This window comes from Psammomys obesus, unplaced genomic scaffold (assembly GCF_907164565.1).
Source record: "Psammomys obesus unplaced genomic scaffold, mPsaObe1.curated_primary_1811, whole genome shotgun sequence".
In the NCBI taxonomy this organism is placed as follows: Eukaryota; Metazoa; Chordata; class Mammalia; order Rodentia; family Muridae; genus Psammomys; species Psammomys obesus.
In genome coordinates, this window is record NW_026596117.1 from 2,639,498 (window position 1) to 2,665,025 (window position 25,528).

The 25,528-nt window shown below is 35.3% G+C and overlaps 1 protein-coding gene across 1 annotated transcript in view; it reads left to right on the forward strand.

Moving 5' to 3' along the window:
- Positions 1-25,528, forward strand: part of Epha5 (EPH receptor A5) — a 324,424-nt gene that overhangs the window by 30,162 nt on the left and 268,734 nt on the right. Inside the window, exon 2 of the mRNA XM_055629171.1 lies at positions 6,042-6,106. Coding sequence (XP_055485146.1) covers positions 6,042-6,106 — 65 coding nt within the window. The remainder of the gene's footprint in view (positions 1-6,041; positions 6,107-25,528) is intronic.

The window sequence follows — 25,528 nt, forward strand, 5'->3', positions numbered from 1 at the left end:
TAGGTAGTTGTTTTGTTCTGATGACAGTGTCCTTTGTTTTACAGAAGGTTTTCAGTTTCTTAAGGTCCCATTTATTGATTGTTGCTCTTAGAGCCTGTGCTGTAGGTGTTCTGTTCAGGAAGTTGTCTCCTGTGCCAATGAGTTCAAGGCTCTTCCCCACTTTTTCTTCTAACCGATTTAATGTGTCTGTTTTTTTGTTAAGGTCTTTGATCCATTTGGACTTTAGTTTTCTGCAGGGTGATAAGTATGGAACTATTTGCATTTTCCTACATGCAGACATCCAGTGGAGCAGCACCATTTGTTGAAGATGCTATCTTTTTTCCATTGTATGGTTGGGTGTCTTTGTCAAAGATCAGGTGTCCATAAGTGTATGGGTTAATTTCTGGGTCCTCTGTTTGGTTCCATTGATCCACCATTCTGTTTCTATGCCAGTACCATGCAGTTTTTAAAACTGTTGCTCTATAGTACAACTTAAGATCAGGGATGGAGATACCTCCAGAAGATCTTTTATTGTAGAAGATTGTTTTAGCAATTCTGGGTTTCTTGTTATTCCATATGAAGTTGAGAATTTTTCTTTCCAGGTCTGTAAAGAATTGTGTTGGTAATTTGATGTGAATTGCATTGAATCTGTAGATTGCTTTTGGTAAGATGGCCATTTTTACTATGTTAATCCTGCTAAGCAATGAGCATGGAAGATCTTTCCATCTTCTGATATCTTCTAATTCTTTCTTCAGAGACTTGGAATTTTTTTCATACAAGTTTTGACTTACTTGGTTAGGGTCACACCAAGGCACTTTATGTCTTTTGTGGCTATTGTGAAGGGTGTTGTTTCCCTAATTTCTTTCTCAGCCCTTTGTCTTTTTTAAAATAAATTATTTAAAAGTTTTTCTTGCTACATAAAGCATTGAGATCAACAGTTTTAATTATTTAGGCATTAAACTAAAGAATAATTATGATTATTCAGAATTAGATTCTAGTAGAATCTAAGTTTTAGCCAATACTCATATTATATTTATTGGTTAAAAAGTTTCCAGGAGTGCTGGAGGGATAGATGGCTCAGCAGGTATGAGCACATACTAGTTTTGCAAAGAACCCAGGTTCAGTTCTCTACACATATATCAAACACACAGTGACATATGTCACCAGCTTCTGATATTCCATTTTGGCCTCCATTGGCACTGTACTGACATTCATGTGTCGCATGCACACAGACACAGAAACAATGCATACATACGATCACATACATGTACATGCACAAGAATTGAAACAAAATGTCTTTTTTAAAAAGCACTTTAAAAATTCCTATATTAGTTAGGTGTTCTCCCTTTTGTGCATTGAATAAGAATTTGGCATTGATTATGTACTCCTTGATCCCTCTGGGTTTATTTCTTCTGAAGAAATTATGTTCTTATTGCTGATTTGTTAACCAATCAACCCATCTTCCTGATAATTATATGATTAAGAGTTGAGTGAGAAAATGACCTTAAAAGCTCTTTTCAGTTTCATCGTGTAAGTTCATTTTTAAAATATAAATAACGAAATAAAACATTTTCCACAAAATATCTGATATCTAATTAATGCTTTCCAGAGTAACTGTGGTATCAAACATTTCCTCTAATTATATTCATTAGTGGCTTCTCTCGGACAAGTTTTAATTAAGTTGTGCAATGAAGATCAATACTCATTGTGTATGCATTGTAATTTACAACACGCATATATGCTGTTCAGAACAATTTAATTACTGTAATTGTAGCAAAGAAGACACTTAGAAATTGCACTCTATTACTGCCAATCCACTCTTTAATAAATTCGTTAAAGTCGTTGGGAAATTAACTTCTGAAAATTTACATTTTTATGCACTCTGTCTACATCTCAGTTTTTTTTAATACTGTTTTTTAAAACATTTTTGTGTAGTATATACATATGTATGGAAGTTGAAGCATTAGTGATATCAGTAAGAAAGTTTTGTACATTCTATCTTAAATATTGAGAAACTATTAAAACGAAGAATAAAATGCTGATCAAAGTTACACTGCTTTTGTCAAATAATAATATAGGGGAATTAAATGAGTAGATTGTCTTACTTAATTTTTCTAAACTAGGCTCCTATTGTCTTATTACCTTATATTCTTACTTAAGGGCTTATTTTGTTTTATAAGGAAAATGCTTTCAAATATGGCATCTTCTGTGATGAGATACGCTACCAGTAACACATTATAAAAAACAAATGTAAAGTAGGTAAAATTTGTTAGTACCTGTAGATAAATGTCAGAGCATCTCAACCTTGGAAATAGTGAAACTTTTATGCGCTAATTATCCCATGGGGATCTTTGTTGTGCATACAGGAATGCTTAGCCATATGCTTGGCTTTTCCCAACTCAAAACAGCAAAAGCAAAACAGAAAATGAAAATACAACACACCTCTATGCACCATCAGAGGCAGTAGATAAGAACTACTTTTGAATGCTGCTTCAGATACTTCTTCTGGATCATTTCAATGACAAGAGGTTTTACTCATAAACCATACAGCTATTGACTATTTGACCTTAGCCAGGTGTGTAGGCTTGTGTTGGTCATGGTGGGTTTTTTTTTCCCAAGGTTTAATTTATTGGTGTGTGTGTGTGCGTGCGCACGCATGCAAGGGCATGCACATGAAACTATGTACATTCGATTTCAAATCTCTGCAAAGGCTAGAAGAAGGTGTGATCATCTGAGCTGGAGTATAGAACTGTATGATCTACCTGAGATTGGTGATGGAAACAGAATTCATGTATACTGCAAGAATAGTACAAAATCTTAATTACTAGGCTACCTCTCCAGCCCCAGGTATTCTTTTAAGGGGGTAAAACAAGTCAGTATGCTATAGTGAGGAGAACCGGGTGATAGCAGACACTGAGTAATAGCACTGCACTCAGATTTATGATCAGTGATGAATGACAGTACTTCATAATAGGTCAAATAAATATGAAGAATTAGTAATTCTCAGAAAAGGGATAGTTATTTGATATAACCAAAAGAGCCCACTTAATGATTGAAGAGAAAAATATATTATGCATATTTGGTGGCAGTAATTTTTTACACTTACAGTACACAGTCTGTCACTGAAGGAATCAAGGCAGGGACCTGGAGGCAGGAACTGAGAGTGAAGCCATGGAGGATGCATGCCTCCTGGCTTGCTCTCCCCTGCTTGCATTTTTGTATTTGTTACTTTACATATCAATTGTAACTGTTTTCTCTTAGGCATCTGAAGAACCTGCTGAGCAAGGTCTCAAGAATTTATTCTGTTTGATAAACACAAACAGCATATAATTTTATAAACTTTTTTCAATTTCAAATTTTCTAATTGCAGATGTAAATATCTTATTTATATGGTGAAGTTTACAGAATCATTTGTTTTCTGAAGATACTGAATTTTATATGGTTGTGGAAAGTGAGGTGTCTATATTTCCCATCAATTTCATAATCTGTTTATCTAATGACAGAATTTTTATACAATTATAGATGATAAATTACAGATTTCTATTGTACTTACTGTCTTATATTTCTGCATTGTTCCAAGGGTTACCCTTCCAAAATTGAATTAAGAGCTACAGAGCCAAAAAAAAAAAAAAAAATCTGGTCCCAGGGTATCATGTAGAGATCAACCAAGGACCATGAATGGAGAAGGCCTAGACCTGCTCAGATGAAGCCCATAGGCTGTTCAGTTTCCAAACTGGTTCCCTAATAAGGGGATCAGGGGCTGTCTCTGACATGAACCTAGTGGCCAGCTCTTTGATCACCTCCTCCTGGGGGATGCAGTCTTGCCAGGCCATAGAGGAACATGATGCAGCTAACCGTGATGAGACCTGATAGGGTCAGATAAAAGGGGAGGAGTTTCTCCCCTATTAGTGGACTATGGGTGAGGCATAGGTGGAGAAGAGCGAGGGTGGATAGGACTGGGAGGAGATGAGCGAGGGACCTATAGCTGGAATAAAAAGTGTATAAGTTGTAATAAATAATAAATAAATACATTAAAAAGAGCTAAGCTCGGGTTCTGAGGGCATTAATTCTCGTCTACATATATTTGAGCCCCCAAACAGCAATATAGATCAGTGTAGACTAAAGTTAATTTAAGTGCCAGTAACCAAAGTTTGAAGACATTGGAGTTCAGTAGTTAATCTAGTTAATAATAGCTGCAAGTCAGGAAGAGACCAGCAAGGAATGCTGCTTCTTAGCTAGCAGGCTGTAGTGGATTCCTAGAGTACCTAAGCACATCAGTTTGGATGACAGGTGGAAACTCCGCCAACTGTGTCACAGTAACACCTTCAGTTTGATGATATGAGGACCTTTATCTCAACTACACAGGCATGCTGCTGCTCAATATCGAAGATAAGCCAAAGGAGTCATTAAAATGAATAAACATAACAATTTAAGTGTTCACTCCCCTGGTATTTAGTCATGTCTAGACAGTGCCCTAGTGTCCTAGATACACTAAAAGGAGGACAAGGACATTCATGTTTAATGTAACCTTATTCACATGGAGAGCAGAAAAGCCAACAATACAGTAAAATGAAGAGCATGGCTCTTACTAAGGAGCTAGGTGTAGTGTCATGTCTGGCAGGACTTCGATGATCCGGGTAACAGGACAATTGTGTTTTAACTATTGTTTTTCTCCTTTAATTAGTGATTTTTTTTTTCACTAAAGAAATCATTAATTGAAGGAACTAACAGTTCTACAAACAACATGAAACCAGTATGATTAAAGTGAGTTAAAGATGACTGGCACCTCATATCTATAAAATTATGAAAACAAAAAACAATTAAACTCCAGAATACTTACATATTTTAAATACCTATAAGTATAATTAAAAAATACTTATATATTTTAAATTGATTTTTAGGGTATGTATTTTCTCATTGGGTTTTACTAATGTGAAATAAATTTATATGCCAGATGAGCATTAGTTTTAGAAAATAGCAACTTCATCTGTGATTCTGTCTCATAGTGATTTTTTCATACTTCCTTAGTATAGTATGATAACCTGTTTCCTTGCCTATCAACTCTTGAACATTATACACTTCAGGTTTAAGGTTGCAGAATAATAACCTTAAATTTGCTGGGCTTCTAAGATATTGGCTTTTGAGCGTGTTAAAGATAGCATCAGGAAATAATCCATGTGGCCCCTCTTCTGTTTCATAAACCAATCTTGATCAAAGTCAGTCAGTGACATCATGAGCTAGAAGAATTCAGGATATAAACAGATGTAAAAAGGCAGAACAATAATTTTCTTTGATCTGTTCCGAAAGCATTTAACTAAAGTGTACCCTTTTAATTAGTTTGATTTTACAAGGACAGCATGTAGCATACTGAGGATGAGTATGTGCCCTTCTCTACTGGTTCCTTTATAATGCTGGTATTTATATCAATACTGCAATTTCTAAAAGTCTTAGATTTCTTGAAATCTTAGGAATGCAAGACATGAATTTCTAAAAATTCGCCTTGGTTATATCTAAGTAGAGGACATTTGAGGCTACACTAAACTATAGCAACAAGTTTGTGAATTGCCAGCATCTTCATCATGAGTAAAACTACACAGATTTTTTTCATAATTAAAATTTCCACTTGTACTGAAAAATTTGGTTATTGTCATAAAATGTTAAATATTCTTACGAACTGTTTATTGTTATTTAATGTAATTTTTTTTGCAAATTCATAACATGCTTAACTGCAATTTTTAAGCCTGCCAATGAATGCTAACTCTGAGTGGGTTGTTTTTGTTGTTTGTATTAAAGACTTATGTTTTGAATCTTATTTGAACTAGTTCTTTTATTTGGTAACAATAGCATTTAGGGTTATACATACTTTAAATGTTTTTGCTACAATTTTCCATTCATTTATTACAAACCAGCTGTTTCCTTTCATCATAATAATACTTGTAACTCCTGTATTCCTCATAATGAAAACATAATCTAATCTTGGTAATATAAGCAGTATGTGACTTAACAGAGGTAAAACAGGGATATACTCAGTTTGGTGTTTTGTTTTGTTTTTTCTTTTTTAGTGAATTTATTGGATTCACGCACTGTCATGGGGGACCTTGGATGGATTGCTTTTCCAAAAAATGGGGTAAGTTCTTATGAAAATTTCTATAAAACATAACCTAAGAACATAGCCCTTATGTTCCAAAAGTAGTCATATTTGATTGACATTTAATTGGACATATTTGTTAAGAAGGAGGGTGAGGTATTCTATCCAGTTGGTTACTACAGAAAAGTAACCAATAGGCAAAGGTTTTCAGTGTCTAAATATCAAACACATAGCTTTCCTCTCAGCCTTTCTCCATAAAATAATATTTTCCTTCAGCACCTAAGAAATTCAGTGCTTTGCCACTAGCATAGTTAAGTTACTTAGGAAATATATTATCTGTATGCATTGTTAACGTATGTAGAGATCAAATCATCTTTTATTTCATTTTTGAAACAATTGAAACCATGACGAGAAATTCAGTTACAGTCTATTCAAGCTAACAACAGGTCAGGTCCTCAGTTCTATCATCATTCAGAGGTTTCATGCCAAATTTTGATTTATTTTTTCTTCACTGAAATGTTTTCAGAAAAGAATATCTTGCTAAAATATTTTAGGATTAATATTTTATTAAATTATTTTATTGCAACATTATAGTAAACTCTTTAAGATGAAAATTAGATGTCATTATAAGATTATATATATACATTTATTATATATATAAGATATATTATGTTAAAAATAGCAACACTTTTGTAAATTTTTAAAAAGCAGGCATATATCCAAAACATGCTCAACTACACAACAAGGACATTTGCTCAACCATATTTGTAGCAGCTTTATTTGTAATAGCCAGAATCTGGAAACAACCTAGAGGTCCTTCAATGGAAGAATGGATAGAGAAATTGTTGTACATTACACAATGGAATACTACTCAGCTATTAAAAACAAGGAAATCATGAAATTTGCAGGCAAATGGTGGGAACTAGAAAAGACCTTCTTGAGTGAGGTAACCCAGAAGCTGAAAGACACACATGGTATATACTCACTTATAAGTGGATACTAGACCACTTATAAGTGGATAGGATAAACATACTAAAATCTGTACACCTAAAGAAGCTAAACAAGAAGGAGGACCCGGTGTAAGATTATTAATCCTCACTTAGAAAGACAAATGGGATGACATTGGAAGGAGGAGAGAATAAGAAACAGGACAAGAGCCTACTGCAGAGGGCCTTTGAAAGACTCTACCTAGCCGTGTATCAAAGCAGATGCTGAGACACATAACCAAACGTTGGGGAGAGTACAGGGAATCTTATGAAAGAAGGGGAAGTTAGTAAGATATAGAGAGGACAGTAGCTCCACAAGGACCAAATATATCTGGGCACAGATATTTTTGAGACTGATTCTCCATCCAAGGACCACGCATGGATATAGCCTAGAACCCCTGCTTGGATGGCGCCCATGGCAGCCCAGCATCCAAGTGGGTGTCCTAGTAAAGGAAACAGGGATTTGTCTCTGACATGAACTCAGTGGATGGCTCTTTGACCTCCCCACCCTGGAGGGAAGAGCAGCCAGTCCTGATGAAACCTGATAAGTTAAGGTCAGATAGAAAGGAAGGAGGACCTCCCCTATCAGTGGACTTAGAGAGGGGCAGGGAGGAGATGAGGGAGGGTGGGATTGGGAGGGAATGAGGGAGGGGGCTACAGCTGGGATACAAAGTAAATAAAGTAATTAATATAAAAAAATAAAAATAAAAGCAAAACCAAAAAAGAACCTTCTTGAGTTTCTGCCCTGACTTTCTTCAAAGACTGCTCAGAAGAAGTTAGCGAAATAAACTTTCTCCTTCCCATGTTGCTTTAGGGTATGGCGTTTATCACAGCAATAGAAAAACAGACCAAGTCAGTCCTATTCTAAGAAAGTTACTTTTAAGCCTGTTAAACAGGCCATATTCATCGTTAAAATTCCTAATTGTGGGCTAATAATCCTTATATCGTTTTGCTTTTAGACAGTTCAGCAACCTCAAATTATTTTGGTACTTCAAGTTATAGTTGCAATCATTGATACAATGTAAAAAGTAATAGTGTCTAGATGTTAAAATCTAAAGCAAAAAAAAAAAAAAAAAAGTGTGTGAGACTGGTAAAATGACTATCAATATAATGGAAACTATTGTGTCATTTTAACCTTCTTACATTCTATTTTGTTCCTTTTGCTCTTGTAAAGGCTTACAACTGTTATTATATTCATACACAAGATGAGAGGAAGTGGCATTATTAGTTTTTTTAAAGGAGTGTTTAAAATTTAAATGTCTATAAGAAGAAATATACAAGTCTAATCTAAATAGCTGTGGAATTATAATTATGTAAGCAGTATCATACTGTGTGAAATATAAGTCATTGCATGGGTGTTTGTGTGTGTTGGACTTTGAAAATTTATACACTCCAAAAATGTTGTATTTAATGAGTTGTATCAGATATCCTTTCTGAAAATATGATGGAAATGCAGCTTATAATTAAAATTTTACAGCCCTCAGCAAATATTCTCTTTGAATTCAGTTGGCCCTTTAACACCTTTTCAATTGAGAATTTATTAAAGCAGAATGTTGAAAGTGTCTATCTGCAGAGGCTCCAGCGGCATAATCGGTTCATGTGCGGTACTTATAGATGAGAAAGTATACGTATGAATGAGTGTGTGTATGTGACTGGGAAAATTTGGGTGTGGGGCATTTGGAAACTTTGGGAGGCACTGCTTAATTTCTTGTACCATTTCTTTATAGACAAACAAAGGTCTCTGTATACAGGCCAAGCTCTTTCCAACATTCCCAAAATGTCATGGTACTTGTTCTTCTAATTACAATTATTGGGATAACACTAGGTTTCTTTACAGATTTTAAAACAACATTCATTCTTTTTCAGGATGATTATAAGTTTTTATGCATCATATTTTCTTTGGTACAAATAATCTGCATACTAAAGACCTGTACACTAAAGATAATTTGAAGAAAATTAGTGATTATTTTTGCTTTACAAGTGGAAGAATATGTGTGGAACCTTGATTTTCAGTTTTGTTAAGAGCCATCCATATATGAGATGACAGGAATTGGAATTACTCTCATTTTTTAAAATGTTTAAAATTTAAATGTCTATAGGGGGAAATGTACAAGTTTTTAACATAATCTAAATAGGTTGTGGAATTTATAATTATTTAAGCAGCATCATACTGTGTGAGAAATGTCATTGGAATATGTCAACAAAAAGTCATAGAATATGGGTCTCTAATAAATTTTCTCCTCTATGAAACTCATAGAGGTAATGAAAAAGATAGTCAGAATCTATGATTTTAAAGTCTAGAAATGACCAAAGTCTGATAGTAACCTGGAGATCATTTATTCAAGAAAACAAAACAAAACTACCCTCAATTTTGTTGGAAAAGTTGTGTCCTGTGTTCTTTCCACCTGTCAATCTCCAAAAAAAAAAAATCTCTGAAAAACAATAATTCAGCCAGCACAGTGAGAAGTACCGTGTTGAGAAGGCACATGAAAAGGACACTAGGAGAGGAAAGGAATTGTTGATAATCCCAATTGTAAAGAACTGGCATTGTTTTATGTCTGCTAAGTTCCTAGAAGACTGTCAAATACCATGATCTTAATTTGATATGACTTTGAACTCTCCTAGTCTAATATTTCTATGTAGACCAGCATGTGTTTGAAAGACAAATACCTCCTTATTTGTAGGTAAAATTTGGAATTAATACTAAACTAGCCATTCAAGAAAAGTTATCGAACTAGAACAGCTTGCTGAAGAGGAGGATTGTGCACTTGCCAAGGATTTAGACTTGCTCCATTAAGACCCAAGAATGATTTCTTTCACCTGTGAGTGGCCTCAAGGCTCTGCATAAAAGAAAAACAAAGGCAATTGCTTAGATAAATGTTGAATGAATCTGTCAACAAGCACACACAGTCACTTGTGAAGATGAGAATACTTAATGTTTGTAAAGGATTTTTCTGTTTTTTTTGTTTTTGTTTTTGTTTTTTGTTTTGGCTTTTATATCTGTCAGGTATTTTCTGGTGTTTAATTAAACAATCACATGGATAGACACATTGGAAAATATAGTGTTTTGAGAATTATTTTAGAATGTTGATTATACAAATAAGGCACATATCCTGGATTATGGGAAGAGTTGACGTTGCCAAAGGCCAGCATCATGTTTAAAATGCCTAGTTTTCAACACAAACTAAAGTCAGTACAAGAAACAGCAATGTATTGTTAACACATAAGGTGAAAGTAATCAATAAAAAAATGTGTTGATAATTTCCATAAGTTGATTTACTAGGTGAAGACTTCAACTTTAATAAGAGATGTAAAACATATAAAAAGACTAAAAGAAAAAAGTAATACTGAAGAAAATATAAGAGCTATATCTCATCTAATTCAAAATGCCAATAGAGATTGATTGTATTATATAGAAACATTATAAAGAGTAAAAAAATATGTAAAACCTAAAATAAAGTATCCACTGCAAATGCCGAACAATGGGCTTAGTTAGGAAGAGGAAAGGGTGAAAATAGAGCAGGAGGACTCATCCTGCCTGAGAAACTGATAAGGGAGTGAAGAAAAGGCACTACAAGAGGCATAAAAGGACAAGGCTGATCTGTGGAGCTTAATTAATTGGCATAATATAATATTTGAAATAAAACCACATACATATTCATCAACAAACATAAGTAAAACTAACTCAGAAAGACTCGCAGATGTAATTAAATTATCAAAACCAACGAATGAACACTGAGGAAGCATTATTTGAGAAACATTTCGCCAGGTATAAGAAATATTCAGTACTGTTGATCAGTTCATTAAAGACCATGATAGCAGAGTTAATTCTTAGCTTGTTTAAAAGATAAAAGAAGAAACAACATTCAAGCAAGAAATATGTACCCATGAAAAGTAAATTTAGTTTTAAGGTGAAATTAGCACTTTTTTCTGATTAAATAAATTCTGAAAGAACATAAATTATCAGAAATATTTTTCTACTGTAAATATCTAAAAAAAATGGGTTATAAAGACATGAAACACTATTTTTTGGAGGAAACTATACTAGTGTCTCTCAAACGTTATTTCACTTTGATCGAAAATGAAAAGTGATAAATTATATTTATCTTCACTGCACAAGAATGTTTTAAGGAACAGTAATTGATTTCAGAATAGTTTATGCCATGATTTTGTGGTTTGATACAGTGCTGTAATATATCACTTAATAACAGAGTACAGTCTAAGTAAGACATGTCACATTTAACTTTGTCATTGTAGATGCATTTTGGTGAGTACTTATTGAAACTGCTCTGGATTGACTCTTACTGGACAACTCAGTCTTATGGACCATAGTCATATTTGTAGGCCTTTATTGACCAAATACTGGTTCTCTGGATCATGACTGCATTCCAATACAAGCGCATACTAAATCTGGAACCTAGAGGAGCACATACTTAAAATTAAATTTTTTGTTTCACATATATGAGATTTTTTTATGAACTTGGGAAATATCTCAATCACCAAAGTGCCTCCGGTTCAATTATGAGGACCTGAATTTAGATCCAAAACACTCATTAAAAACAAAACAATAATAATAAATAAAAAACTATGCTCATTATCAGAGTAGTTTCCTTCTGCACTAGAGGGGAACACATACAGGAAACCCCAACTAGACAGTTTGCAGAGAGTGAGGGACACTGGATCTTTCAGTCCTAAATGGGAAGTCTCCATCAAATCCCTTTCCTCAGAGCACTGGGAATTCTGTAGAAGAGGAGAGAAAAAGAGTTAGAGTCAGTGGGAATGGAAGACCAGTAAGGGAAAAAAGCGTTCTAGACACAGCAGGACAGATGCATAGAACTCACAGATACCGTGACAGCACTCATGGGGCCTGCAAGAGTCTGAGGGCGAAGAGATCCCAGTGCTGAGGCCAGAGTAGACACAAGCCTTTTCACTCTTAACCCTGAATCATTTTCATATGTACATTCACACACGCAGGCACGCACACACACACTCATTGTCATTGCTTGAAAGTTGGAATACCGCACATAAAACCTGAATTTCTAGTCTCTGTTTATTCATGTGTTTCAGAAAGTTAAAGCTAGAAGTATTCCACGCCCCCAACAGGTGCAGGCATACTAGAGAAGACAGTTGTTTAAAAAGACAAAAACAAAAACTGAGTACATTTTTTTTTTTCCTGTGTGACTCCCTTTCCACCTGGGAATCTCTTGTCCTTCTGCAAAATTATTAACTGGTGACAGCTATCTTTTTTGACACTGAATATAAACTTTACCATTTCCTTTTGTTCCAAAAACAAAACAAAACAAAAAACAAAAGACTTGATTTTTTTTTAATTCTTTGTTGTTACAAAATAAAATGTTTTTTTTTCTACTCCATTGCCTTAATTAGAACAAGCCATTGGATTTCAGCAGATGCATTTAGCTGTCACATATGTAATAATCTCCTTTTTCCTCTCCCTTTCCTCTCCCCCTGCTTCCATCCCTTCTCCCCACTTTCCCCCCTCTCTCTCTGAGTGTGTGCATGTGTTTTCTAGGATAGTAACATTATCTCTCTTCCCTTTTCTTCTTTTATCATTTCTTTTAATTATCACAAAATTATTAGATAGCATTACAGTCCCTAGCTCTCCCACATAAACCTTCCCCATATTTTTCATGTATGACTCTAGAGATATGTTGATAAAAAGCCACAGAAACTTTTTTTTATTAATTATACTTTATTCATTTTGTATCCCCCCATAAGCCCCTCCCTCCTCCCCTCCCGATCCCACCCTCCCTCCTGTTTCTGCATGCATGCCCCTCCCCAAGTCCACTGATAGGGGAGGGCCTCCTCTCTTTTCTGATCTTAGTCTATCAGTTCTCATCAAAAGTGGCTGCATTGTCTTCTTCTGTGGCCTGGCAAGGCTGCTGCCCCCTCAGGGGGAGGTGATCAAAGAGCAGGCCAATCAGATTATGTCAGAGGCAGTCCCTCTTCCCATTACTAGGTAACCCACTTGGACACTGAACTGCCATGGGCTACATCTGTGCAGGGGTTCCAGGTCATCTCCATGAATAGTCCTTGGTTGGAGTATGAGTCTCTGGGAAGTTCCCTGTGTTCATATTTTCTTGTTCTGTTGCTCTCCTTGTGGAGTTCCTGTCCTCTCCAGCTCTTGCTATTTCCCACTTCTTACATAAAATTCCATTCATTCTGCCTGACAGTTGGCCATCAGGCTCAGCATCTGCTTTGAGAGTCTGCAGGACAGAGGCTTTCAGAGGCCCTCTGTGGTAGGTTCCTAGTTTGTTTCCTGATTTCTTCTTCTGGCTTTCAGAGGCCCTCTGTAGCAGGTTTCTAGGTTGTTTCCTGTTTAATTCTTCTTCTTATGATGTCCATCCTCTTTGCCTTTCAGGATGGGGACTGAACATTTTAGTTAGGGTCCTCTCTCTTGCTTGGTTTCTTTAGATGCATAGATTTTAGTGGGTTTGTCCTACGTTGTATGTCTATATGAGTGAGTTTATACCATGTGTGTCTTTTTGCTTCTGGGACAACTCACTCAGGATGATCCTTTCCAGGTCCCACCATTCACCTGCAAATTTCATGATTTCCTTATTTTTCATTGCTGAGTAATACTCCATTGTATAGATGTACCACAGTTTCTGCATCCATTCTTCAGTTGAGGGGCATCTGGGTTGTTTCCAGCTTCTGGCTATTACAAATAAAGCTGCTACAAACATGGTTGAGCAAATGTCCTTTTTGTGTACTTGAGCCTCTTTTGGATATATGCCTAGGAGTGGTATGGCTGGATCTTGAGGAAGCGCTATTCCTAGTTGTCTGAGAAAGCGCCAGATTGATTTCCAGAGTGGTTGTACAAGTTTACATTCCCACCAGCAGTGGAGAAGAGTTCCCCTTTCTCCACATCCTCTCCAGCATGTGTTGTTACTTGAGTTTTCTGTGTTTATTAATTCAACATCATTCACTGGGTACTGAAAATGTGTCACATTTACAGGCATTTCAGACAGAGCGGTGTAAAAAAAAAGTGATAAATAAAGTCTTTTCTAACACTGTCTTCTCTTTATATAAGTGTTCGGAAGTATCACAGACATACCAGGATCTCAAGTCACTCAAACAGTTTTGTGTATTTTGCACATGTGATGTCATTTCTCTTTTGAATTCAGTAGAGCCATGGAAAACCTGTGCCGTCAGCACATGAATGTGTAACTGACATTAAAATTCAACTGAGGAAGTGTACAGAGATTCACTCAGTGCTTCGCTTTGTAGATGAGGAAAGCAAGGCTATGTGTTGGTGAGCAACTTACTTAAATTTAAGCATTAGGAGCTACAGAGTCCGCTCAGCATCCAAGTCTCCCATTACACAGAGGCCTTGAAACCATAAACGAGTCACTCCGAGTATTGAATCTATTCTCTGTCCCCTTCTTTCCTGTGCTGAACTTCAAAGCCATGATCATATAGTCACCAGCTTGTCCTTTCACTTAATGAAGCTGTACTTTGCTTTACTTTAATTACATTTGAGCCATTTCAGTCACCTTCTGGAACATTTGCCATTGATTAATCTATAGGTAGTTAGCATGGGTAGAAACAGTTGTTCTCAGGAAATTTTTAGTAACGGTTTCCAAGGCTTATTCTCATGAGAATAAAATTAATGGCCAGGATGTTCGCTAAAAACAGATTATACCCCTAGGTCTTCAGAATTCCTCCATCACTCTTTTTTTTTCCACATCCTGTTGTTGGAGATGCTCAATGCACACACCTGTCCCTGTACTTTGTGGAATTAGTCATTCCCTATGGGGCTGTCAGGACTTCCTGGGGCACAGGGTGTGGAAGCATCAGCTCTCCCAGGAGCCTCGCAGGAGCCTCGTGTCAGAGTGTCAGAGTTGCGCTGAAACCTTCTTCTTCTTTTTTTTTTTTTTTTTTTTTTTTTTTTGCAAAATTTTCTTGTTATCTCAGAGAGAATAAATATCACTATTAAGTTCATTTCACTGTATTTAGAGGTTGGTATGGTAATTTATAATAACACTCATTTTAAGGAGACTGTAGGTATTGTATTAAATCATATATATATATATATATATATATATATATATATATATATATATGTATATATGGAGGTAGACATGCCTGGTCTGCCTAGAGAGAAAGAAAAAAAATGGATTAAACTTACATAGTAGTTACAGCAAAACAGAGGTTATGGCTTTTCATATTTTTGCCTCACTCTGTCCTACTTTCTGATTTCTCTGAAGACATAGAACCATTATTCACTCTTAAAAGTGAGAGATTATGCAAAATGAACGGCGATCAGAATTCTTCTTTCCTACATGGGTTTTTTTTTCTGAATCAATAAAAATATTAACTGGTTGACTCATCTGGGTCCTCAATTCAGTGAGTCCCACACGTTCTACAAAGACAAGAACGGGGTGAAATACCTGGGCACAGCGAAGGTCTTACATTTTGATTTTTATCATGGGAAGGGGAAGTTTTTCCAGGGTTTAATTTTGGCCATGTGTTTACAGGACTGTCTTTTTAATTTTTAAAAAATTATTACTATTCATTACAATTTTTTCACTTTGTATCCTGGCTGTAGTCCCCTTCCTCATCTTCTCCAGGTTCCACCCTCCCGCCCCTTCCTCCATCCTATGCCCCTCCCCTAGTTCACTGATAGGGGAGATCCCCAAGTAGACTGAGCTGCCCATGAGACTGTACTGAAGATAGTAGTATGCACTGAGTCCTACACAAGCATACTGAAGATGCTTAAGATCAGACTGATGATGACCTGTGTGAAACAAGACCACATTGGTTTATACAGAAAAAAATTCTTTATGGACAGTGATAGAAAAGTATTCCAAGGGGAAAGGACGTTCAAAACTATAAAACAGATGTCTGTTCAATGAAGAAGTTGCCTGGTCCAAAGTAGCATAGTTTTATCATAGTTTAAGAAGACAGAATTCACAATTTAATCTAGAAGGTAGTTAAGATCAATAATTTAAGAAATTGAAGGTAATCATTAGACATATTCTGAAGTTTAAAAGGCTGAAGCTTTTGCATTTAGATTTCCCGCATGGAAACTTAGTAATTATGAAGAAAGTTCTTTAAGAGGTTCTTTAAGAGGTTCAACTTTGTTCCTTAGGGGTCACTGATTATTTTGTCTATTCATTTCTTATCTATTCATTTCAAACTTTATCTATTTTATATAGTATCTTGTGTTAATACCTTCTCCTTTGCTCACCTGTAATCTGCAACCTAATTTCAGTCTGAATCTATACACTATCTCCTCAAGAAGGCATCTCTCTATGAGGAGCTCTCCTCCACTCTTGTAGATCATGGTTTACAAGTTTTGCCCCACCCCAGTATAAATCTTCCCCTATAATTTCATATAATAGTTTTGTTAAATTATGTCCTCTTTGTATTTTCTTGTCCAGTTGTCACAAGCATTTGAAAACTGAAGAAAAAAAAAAAAAGCAAAGCAAAGCAAACCAACAAAAATGTTTATTTCTAAGGAATTAAATATGTTACTTTTACCTCACCTGTGAGATTAAGTTCCCATGAAGTGCCTTGACTTTTACTAACCTGTTTTTATCTGCCATAACCTCCACTTGTTTCATATTGAGTATTAATAGTTTCCCTTTCTTTATTTTGTAATATTGAGGAATTTTATGTCTGTCAAAATGTTTCTGCACTAAATGGTATTGATTGTGTTAAAAATCTAGGTTAAATTACTTTTTTTAAGTAAAAAAATTGATTTGTTCTCATGATATTTGCATGATTTCCCACAAGTTAATGTTCTGTTTTTTTTTTTTTTACAACTTTTATCTTCTCATTCATTAATAAAGATGTTAAATAAATCTGAGCTTCCCAGAAGTCCCCGAGGCCCAAACAGCAGGTATTTTTCCATGTGGTTTGATTGCTGTTTATCATGATCCAAAAAAAAAAAAAAAAAGAAAGAAAAAAGAAAAGAAAAGAAAAGAAAAATCCTTTAGCTGTTTTAAATTCATGTGACAGTGCTCCCATGCAAGTCAATTTGAATTAATTTTGCAAGCAAATGCTTTATGGTTCTGAGTACATAATCTCCCTCTCCCACAGAGAAAAAATATACTGTAATCATCCAGCATTCCTGTTGATTATTTCCATTAAAGGCAGCGGGGAAAAGGGAGAATGCTCAAACCTCCTCTCTCACACAAAGATTGGAGGCTTTTGCCATTCACTGCTTTTTCTATGCTCTTTTTTCCTTTATGCTCTCCCAGCTTACACTAATGCAGGAAATGATGGCCCAAACTGCTCAGCCTGAAATTGTCTTCTGGAACCTAGCCACTGTTGTCTTTGTGATCTTATATCCCAGTACACCAACCCCCCCCCCACACACACACACTGAAAAAAAGGTCTCTCTGATAACATCCTAGAGGATTCATGTAAATTTTTACCAATAGTGTTTTGTGCAATTTTCTGGAAATGCTCTTTTCTAGCCTCTGTGTCGATCTTAATGCTAATGATTTTCGAAAGTCAGCACAAGGAATGCAACATGAAACCTCTCATTACCATCCAGGAGGGTGACTGAGCACTTTTTGAACTGAATCCACACAGCTCGTGTTATGCATTGAACACATTCCAGCTTAAATATCGGAGGTGATACACATTATGTGTGTGCATAGTGTGAGAACGGCCTCCCTCTAAAGACCCATGTTTCCCCTTTACCTCAAGAACATTGCCTTATGTCATACACATTTATATATATAAAACGCATTTAGTGCTAGCTGATAATAGAAAGTGCTGAATGTTAGAACTGGAAAAAATAAAGCCTGTACATTCAGTTAAAAATTGTATATTATCTTAAAAATACGTCACAACTTGAACGTAGGCAGTTGTGCTTATTTAGTATCAGTTGGGGTTGTGCGAAGAGTACTTTATTTAATTCCACAAAATTATTAAATTATAGAGAAAATCACAGATTTACAGTTAGAGGTAAAACTCAGTTCCTCTTCAAGTATATTAAAATGAACAACTTTCAATTGATCTTTTGTTACAGTTTTCCAATATAGGACTCATGAAAATGTATGTTCAGCTATGATTTTATCTTTATATTATATGTGCTAAACATCACTAACTCATGAAAATGTTTTCTCCTTAGCAGCAATACAGTTACCATGTTTTGAAATAGTTAAATACACTAATCCAGAATCAAGTTCTTGTTCTTCCATTACTCTTCCTCCCTTTTGTCCTCCTCATGCTATGTAAACAAACTACTTACTGAATTAGCACGTCATAAACCCTGCAGGTGACAATCATTTTATGTTTAGTACAATGCCTGGCCCTTGTTTAATGATCCATATGTGATGCCATCATTTTGTCTTTTCTTGGTTTCTGTTTTTAAGAATTAGTTACTGAATTCATTCTGTCAAAGAGGTAGGCAATGACTGATATAAAATCATAAGACTATTATATTATGACTGTTAACATTTTATTCCCTGTAATATTTGAGCTAGATAGTAGTTAAATTTTGAAGATGGAAATTATATATTCACTAATTTCATAAATCATCTTTACAATTTATTAATACAAATTTGAAAGGTTATAATGAAAACATGTCAGACATTATACTTGATAGTAAGTGAGTAAAGTTTCATAAAATACTTAACTGTTTTGAACAATAAATGATTCTGTTTCTCATATTGAAAAAGCAAGTGTTCACTAATTGTAGAACTAAGAGAGAGAACAAAAAGATGACCAGAAGATAAGTTATGTATGCGTGTCTTTCTGTGCTTGTCTGTCTCATTTTTGTGTTTCTCTGTCTTTCTGTCTCTGTCTCTCTCTCTCTTTATGTGTATGTGTGTATGTGTGTGTGTAGTTCATGAAATTTTTAATCATGGACTTACCAAATTTAGCAATCTTTGGAGATCACTTCGTAACCAGACTTAGAGAGGGTTACAGTATGAGGTAGAGGTTCATTATGAAGTTTTACATTTAAAACAATTTAAGTGTTTTCAGATTTTAATATTAAATAGTCAAATTATATGAATAAGTATTTTACCTAAAAATGTTAAGATATTGTATTTGTAAGAGTAGTTTCTAAGGGGTGTGCCAATGTTATAGTGGCCATATATGTAAATCTGTTATCATTTATTATTAATGATTTAAAATTATTGTACTTATTATTAATTTTAAGCCAGATTTCAGTTGGTTTTCCTATATAAGAACTTCTAATAGATTAATAGAAATAAATACTTATTATTAACTCAGATAATATAGTGGTACGTTACTGCTTAAGACTGGTACAAAAGCACTTGCTGTGCTTCCAAGGACCATGCAATTCTTACTTCTGTGTGGCTGCTTCTTCTTCTTCTTCTTCTTCTTCTTCTTCTTCTTCTTCTTCTTCTTCTTCTTCTTCTTCTTCTTCTTCTTCTTCTTTTTCTGAGACAAGGTTTCCTTGAGTATCCTGGGCTTGCTCTGTGGACCATACCAAGATACTCCTGTCTCTGCATCCCAGAGTGCGGAGATTGAAGGCATGTGCCACTATGCCCAGCTTGTGGTTTCAACTTTTATCCAGTGATTGACTCATTCTTTTTTCTCTGTAGCTTCAACTTCTAACCAGTCACCACGTTCTTTTTCCTGAAGACATGAATAAATTGTGTCACTTTGATTATATCTTCTTTAGAATTCCAAATTTGACTTCCTAGAGCAAAGAAACAAGTTCACTCTAGGAATTCCACAAAGAAAGAATACAAATCACCCCACTTGTTACTTTTATTCATCACTGATGCAAACTACTCTGAGCTGGGACATTGGCAAAATTCTGAACTTTAATAGTTGCTGGTGCTGTTGGTGGTGTCTTTGTAGTATAAGAATAGCAGATTTAGAAAAAAAAATAATATTAATATCTAAACCTTATGGAAATTAGTGCCTTCAGGAGTTAGGGCAAGGAAGCTTTGCTTCGGTGTCAATTAGCTTTCCATGTTAGTTTTCACTTAAAAATAATTATTAGTGTGAAAAATTTTTCCAAAATATATAGTGAGTGAAATGAATCGTTCTAGCATACAATTTCAACTGTATCTCTAAAGCCTGGCATCTTATACCTATGGATTATTCACTGTATTCAATTATTTTATTTGACTGTCCTATTTATTTTATTTGAAAGATAAGGAGCAGCCCTTGTTTGTTCATGCAGTTTGCTCTTCAGAACAGTCACTGATCATATATCTTTTATTTGTCATCATTCTTATGTTTTTACATAATAGTTGCGAAATATTAGCTTCTCATCTATATCCCATTGTTATGAGTTGGTGTAAAACTAATAACATCCTATTAGCTCATTATTTCCATAGAGCCTGGGAAAGCCACCCTTGTGGTTGCTGACCTGGCTGTGCTACTCCCTGGGCTGCAGCTAAAGTTGTCTATTGCTTGGAAGCAACTTGTATAATAAAAACTATACAATAAAAAAAGAGGAAGGCAACATTTACTTTCTGTTTAATGTGTCTTCCACTGTAAGATGTTAACACTCCCAAAATGGCACAATGAAGGCTTAAGCCCCTAACATATGAATCTAAATTAATTGAACAAATTTCCAATTTCCCCTAATATTGCTTAATGTTTCAACTAGAAAGTAGACGGATGGAAATATGAGTATAACATCATGAATGCCTGACCTAACCTTTCATTTATTCTACTGTAATTCTGTACATCTGGAAAAGACAAATAAAAAGCTACTTAAAAAAGTTTTATTTCAAGCAAGGCTGTATGAACATGTTGGCATACATGAAGTTTAGTTGGTTATAACAAGCAACTCTGTAATAAGTAAATGATCACAGGCTGTGCTATTATTAATGAGAGTGGAGGTAATGCAAAATTATTAAGTTTTCATCAACTATCCCTTCCTTTGGTACAATGAAAGATATAAGAATGAAAATAATTCTGAAAAATAATCATGTTATTAAACATGTGCCCTGTTTTCTTTAATGCTATAATAAAGAATGGAAATTTTAAGCTATAACAATATTATTTTAATGCTATATTAAAAAAGAAGGTTTAAAAACAATAAACAGTAGGAAGACAGGGTATTGTATTTGTTTTGCATATCATTTTTAAAATATTTTGCAAACTTAAAATATGTAGATTATGATTCCTCTGATCAAAATACCATATATAAAGTGGATATTAATATTGGGTTATCTTAATGTGGTTCAAAAATAAGGTTATTACCACTTCAACAGCTATCCAGGATGGTCAAAAGGAGTACTCATTGCCTCAGTTCTTGCTAATGATTCATAGGCATCCAAATACTATCGTTTTCATAGTAGCCGTATCAAGTAGTACACTGAAATTTAATCCTTACATCTGCATATACTGACTTCTCCTCTCCAGTTAGGTATCAGCATGAAGATACACCATCATTTAGCCAATGAAGTAGTGAAACACACACTTCTCTCTTGCAGAATCACCATGACTTTATATTGAAGGTTGACAATATGGCTGTGAAAAATAATACACTATACCTGAGTTTATTGTTGTGACTCTTCCTGGCTGTTTTAGTTAGCGTTCTGTTGTAAAGGGACACCAAGATCAAAACATCTTATGTTGAAAAATATTTGACTGAGGGCTTGCTTACAGAGGATTTAGGAGCTCTGTTCATGATCATCATGGCAAAACAAGACAACAGTCAAGCAGGCATGGCACTAGAGATGTAGCTGATAGCTTACATTCTGGTCCACCGGCACCAAGCAGAAAGAAAAAAAACAAAAACAAACAAAAAGCAGACAGGAAAACAAACGAAAAAAACAATACTCTGCTTGGTGTTAGCTAATAAATAAATAAGTAAATAAATAAATAAATAAATAATTTATTTATTTATTTACTTTACTTCCTGATCATAATTTCTCCACTCTCCTCACTTTCCAGTCTTTCCATCTCACACCCCCTAACTCGACCCCATCCCTTTCTGCCCAGAAATAGGGAGGTGTGTGATGGATATCAACTAGCCTTGACTAATAAAGTTGCAGTAAGACTAGGCATATCTTCTGTTGAGTCTAGACAAGGCAGCCCAGTTAGGAGAAAGAAATCTAAAGTCAGACAATGTAGTCAGAGACAGCCCCTGCTCCTTCTTTAGATGTCTCATGTGAAGACCAAGCCATGCAAGTGTTACATCTGTGCAGAGAACCTATGTCCATCACATACATACTCACTGGTTGGTGGTTCAGTCTCTGTGAACCTCTATGGACATAGACACAGGTGAGTTGATTCTATAGTTTTGTTTTTGTTTTGTTTTGGTCTTTGTTTATGTTTTTGTTTTTTTTGGTGATGGTGGTGGTGGTGATAGTGTTTGTTGTTTGTTTTGTGTGTATGGGTGTGTTTGGGTCCTCGACCTTTCTGGATCCTTCAAACCTTCGTCTCTGAGTTCCATAAGAGTCTAGAAGCTATTCTTAATGTTTGACTGTGTCTCTGCATCAGTTTCCTTCAGTTTCTGGGTGACAACTCACCGATGTTATGCTCGGATCCTTTCTGCAAGTACAGCAGAATATCAGTATTGTCAAGGGCAGGCTTCCTCTCATGACATGGGTCTGCTACTGGGCCAGTCATTGGTTGGCTCTTCTCTCTGCACGATCATTTACCCTTGTACATTTTGTAGGCAGGACAAATTATGGGTGTAAGGTTTTGTGGCTAAGTTAGTGTCCCAATCTCTCCATCGGAAATCTTGTCAGGTTATAGGAGATCACCAGTTCAGGCTCCCTAAACTCCATTGCTAGGACTCTTATTTAGGGCCAGCCACATAGATTGCTGGTAGATTTTTTTTTCCATTGTCCTAGGTTTGTAGCTTGTTCTAGAAATGATCCCTGAGTTTTCATAGTTGCAACATGGAAATCATGCGGTATTAGGTGAGGTGATATATGAAGGTATAAATCTGATAAAGTTTATACCTTGTTTTTGTTTTTTCTGAATCTGCAGTAGTTTTTGATTTTCTAAAACAGTAAGGAAGGCTAATGTAGCCAGTCACTGACACAGGAATCGGTCACTAGTTCATACTATGCACTCCTTTACAATACCTGTGCAATTTACCAAATGGCAAACGTTTTGAATCCTAACAAAGTCATTTAAAATTTCTGAACTGATGCCCAGAATTTCCCCAGCTGTTGCTTGAATTAAGCATGGTCGAAAAGACAAGTTTTACACTAAATTAAAGGCAATACCTGGTTTTGCCTGGTATACTCAACTTCTAACGTATTAACTAGAATGGAATTCTTCCAGATTATTTGGTAAAGAAATGTTTTCCTCATGAGCTTTAGGAATATTACATAAAAAATTATTCAAAAGAAGTACAGTTTGGTTTAAATTTTAAAAGACCTTGTAGGGCTGCACAGATGGCTCAGTGCCGTGGGCTCTGACCTTTCTTCATACCTACGTGGATCCTTCACACATGGGATGTACATAAATACACATTGCCACACTTGTATGTACACATAAAATTAAATAATATTAGAAAAAAACTCATTTCAGTTAATCTCAAACTTCCCTGCATCAAGATATATATCAAACACAGGGATATTTTAAATGTCACTTTAATAACACATAGGAACTTTGCAAAATAAAAACTGTCAGCTTTCTCCTGGGAATTACAATCTGGACATACATTCTCACATGCTGGAGGGCCCGATCTGGCTTGTGCCACATTTTTGTTACCGATGTGCAGTGGCCGGTTGGAACTCTGCTTGGAGAGGCGCTCGGCCTTTAATAAACGAATATATTTAACCAGTGATTTAATATTTTATTAAGATTATACTCAAACTAGTAGTCTTGGTCATTGCTTCTGCTTTCCCACAGTAGGGCAGAGATGGATGTAAAACCCTGCTGCAGTTCTCTCCCCTAAATCCGTTTTGAGCAAGTTGAATTTTTCTGTCCTGCTTTGATTTGAGATTTTGCTTTTCAATATGTATGCGGGGTCATGCTTTATGTTTTATATTATTTGAAACTATAATTACAAAATTTCTACTTTCCCTTTCTGCCCTATGAACCCTTCTGTACATCCCTCCCTACTCTCTTTCAAATATATGGCCTCCTTTTTTTCCCCACTAATTGCTATCACCCACATATAAGCATATGTATACAGCCCTAAACATAACTTTTTGTGTCAGTATGGTGTTATGTGCATGTGAATTTTCAGAGTTGACCATTTGGCAATGGACAACCAGCTGGTGCCCTTTTCCAAACTGGGGAAAGCTACTTCTCTCACTGTCATCTTTCCAAAAGTTGCTCATTGTTCTTTTTCTAGTATTGGGTGCTCTGGGATTTTCCCTGTTCATTAGACATGTTCTTTGGTGTCATCCTTGTTCACTTCACATTTTGGAAGTCATGTTGGGGAGACTTGATAGCTGTAGCTTCTGACATTATTAGGAGATGTAGTTTCATAGAAACCTGCCTCATCTTCTGTCTCTTAACAGTCTTCGTGGGCAGACTTCCTCTTTGTTCTCTGAGCCTGGTGCAGAGTGTTTTGTAGATATAACCATTGGTACTGAGCTCGGGTCGTGAGTTTCTGTAGTGCTCTCTGTTGCGGAGGGAAATTTCCTTGATGAGGGTAGCAACTTCTTCATAAAAATTGTATAATTGATCCATTCATCCAAGTAATAATTTCATAAAATGTATGTTACAATTTTGCTAGGCATTCAGAACATAGATGATACAACCACTATTTGGTAACTTTGTAAATATAAATTCTGAATTTTTAATTATATTTTTGTTCAGTTAAATTAATAATGTTGTTCAAATGAACTTTGGGTTCTGAATTCTATCAACCAATACTTAAGGATATCATAAATGTCCTGAAATATATTGACAGTATTTCAACTTATAGGAAATATGAGTTATTTAAATATATTATGATATCTTATGATTCTTAACACTATTTGCAAAACATTAAAATTTATAATTTTTGTTGTTGAATTAGCTGAATAGATTCTGATTTTCCATTGCTGGTAAACAATTAAATATGAGGAATGATTAATATTTTCCACTATGTGCTAACATGTTTTACAATATATATGTAAACAAATACCCAATGCCTGTTATCAAACCCAGACCACCACATCTGGAAGTCAATTAAATAAAGTGGGACTAAAGCTTTACATTTGAAATAATTCAAGAAACATTTTATTATATCCTGGGATTCAGAAGTACTTGCATTGCCGTGTATGTCTAAGTAATTCTGTTTCTAACGACTCAGTCTGCTTCTCAGTTCTCCTACTGGCTGGGTATGTAACCACAAGGCAGTGTGTGCCCACTGTTTTCAAACACCTGGTATTGGTCTCTGATCTTACAGACAAATGTATTATTTAGTGTCTTCTAAATTATGCTTAATCTTTCATAATTTTGTCAAATAAAACCTTGCATTTCCATCAATGATTATACTACTTGACATACTATTGTCAAAACTTTTCATTGAAAAATAACTTGGTTCACCTATCTGTACGATTTAGTCAAATAATCCTGCCTCCCATATAACTCTTTGTGTGATTTA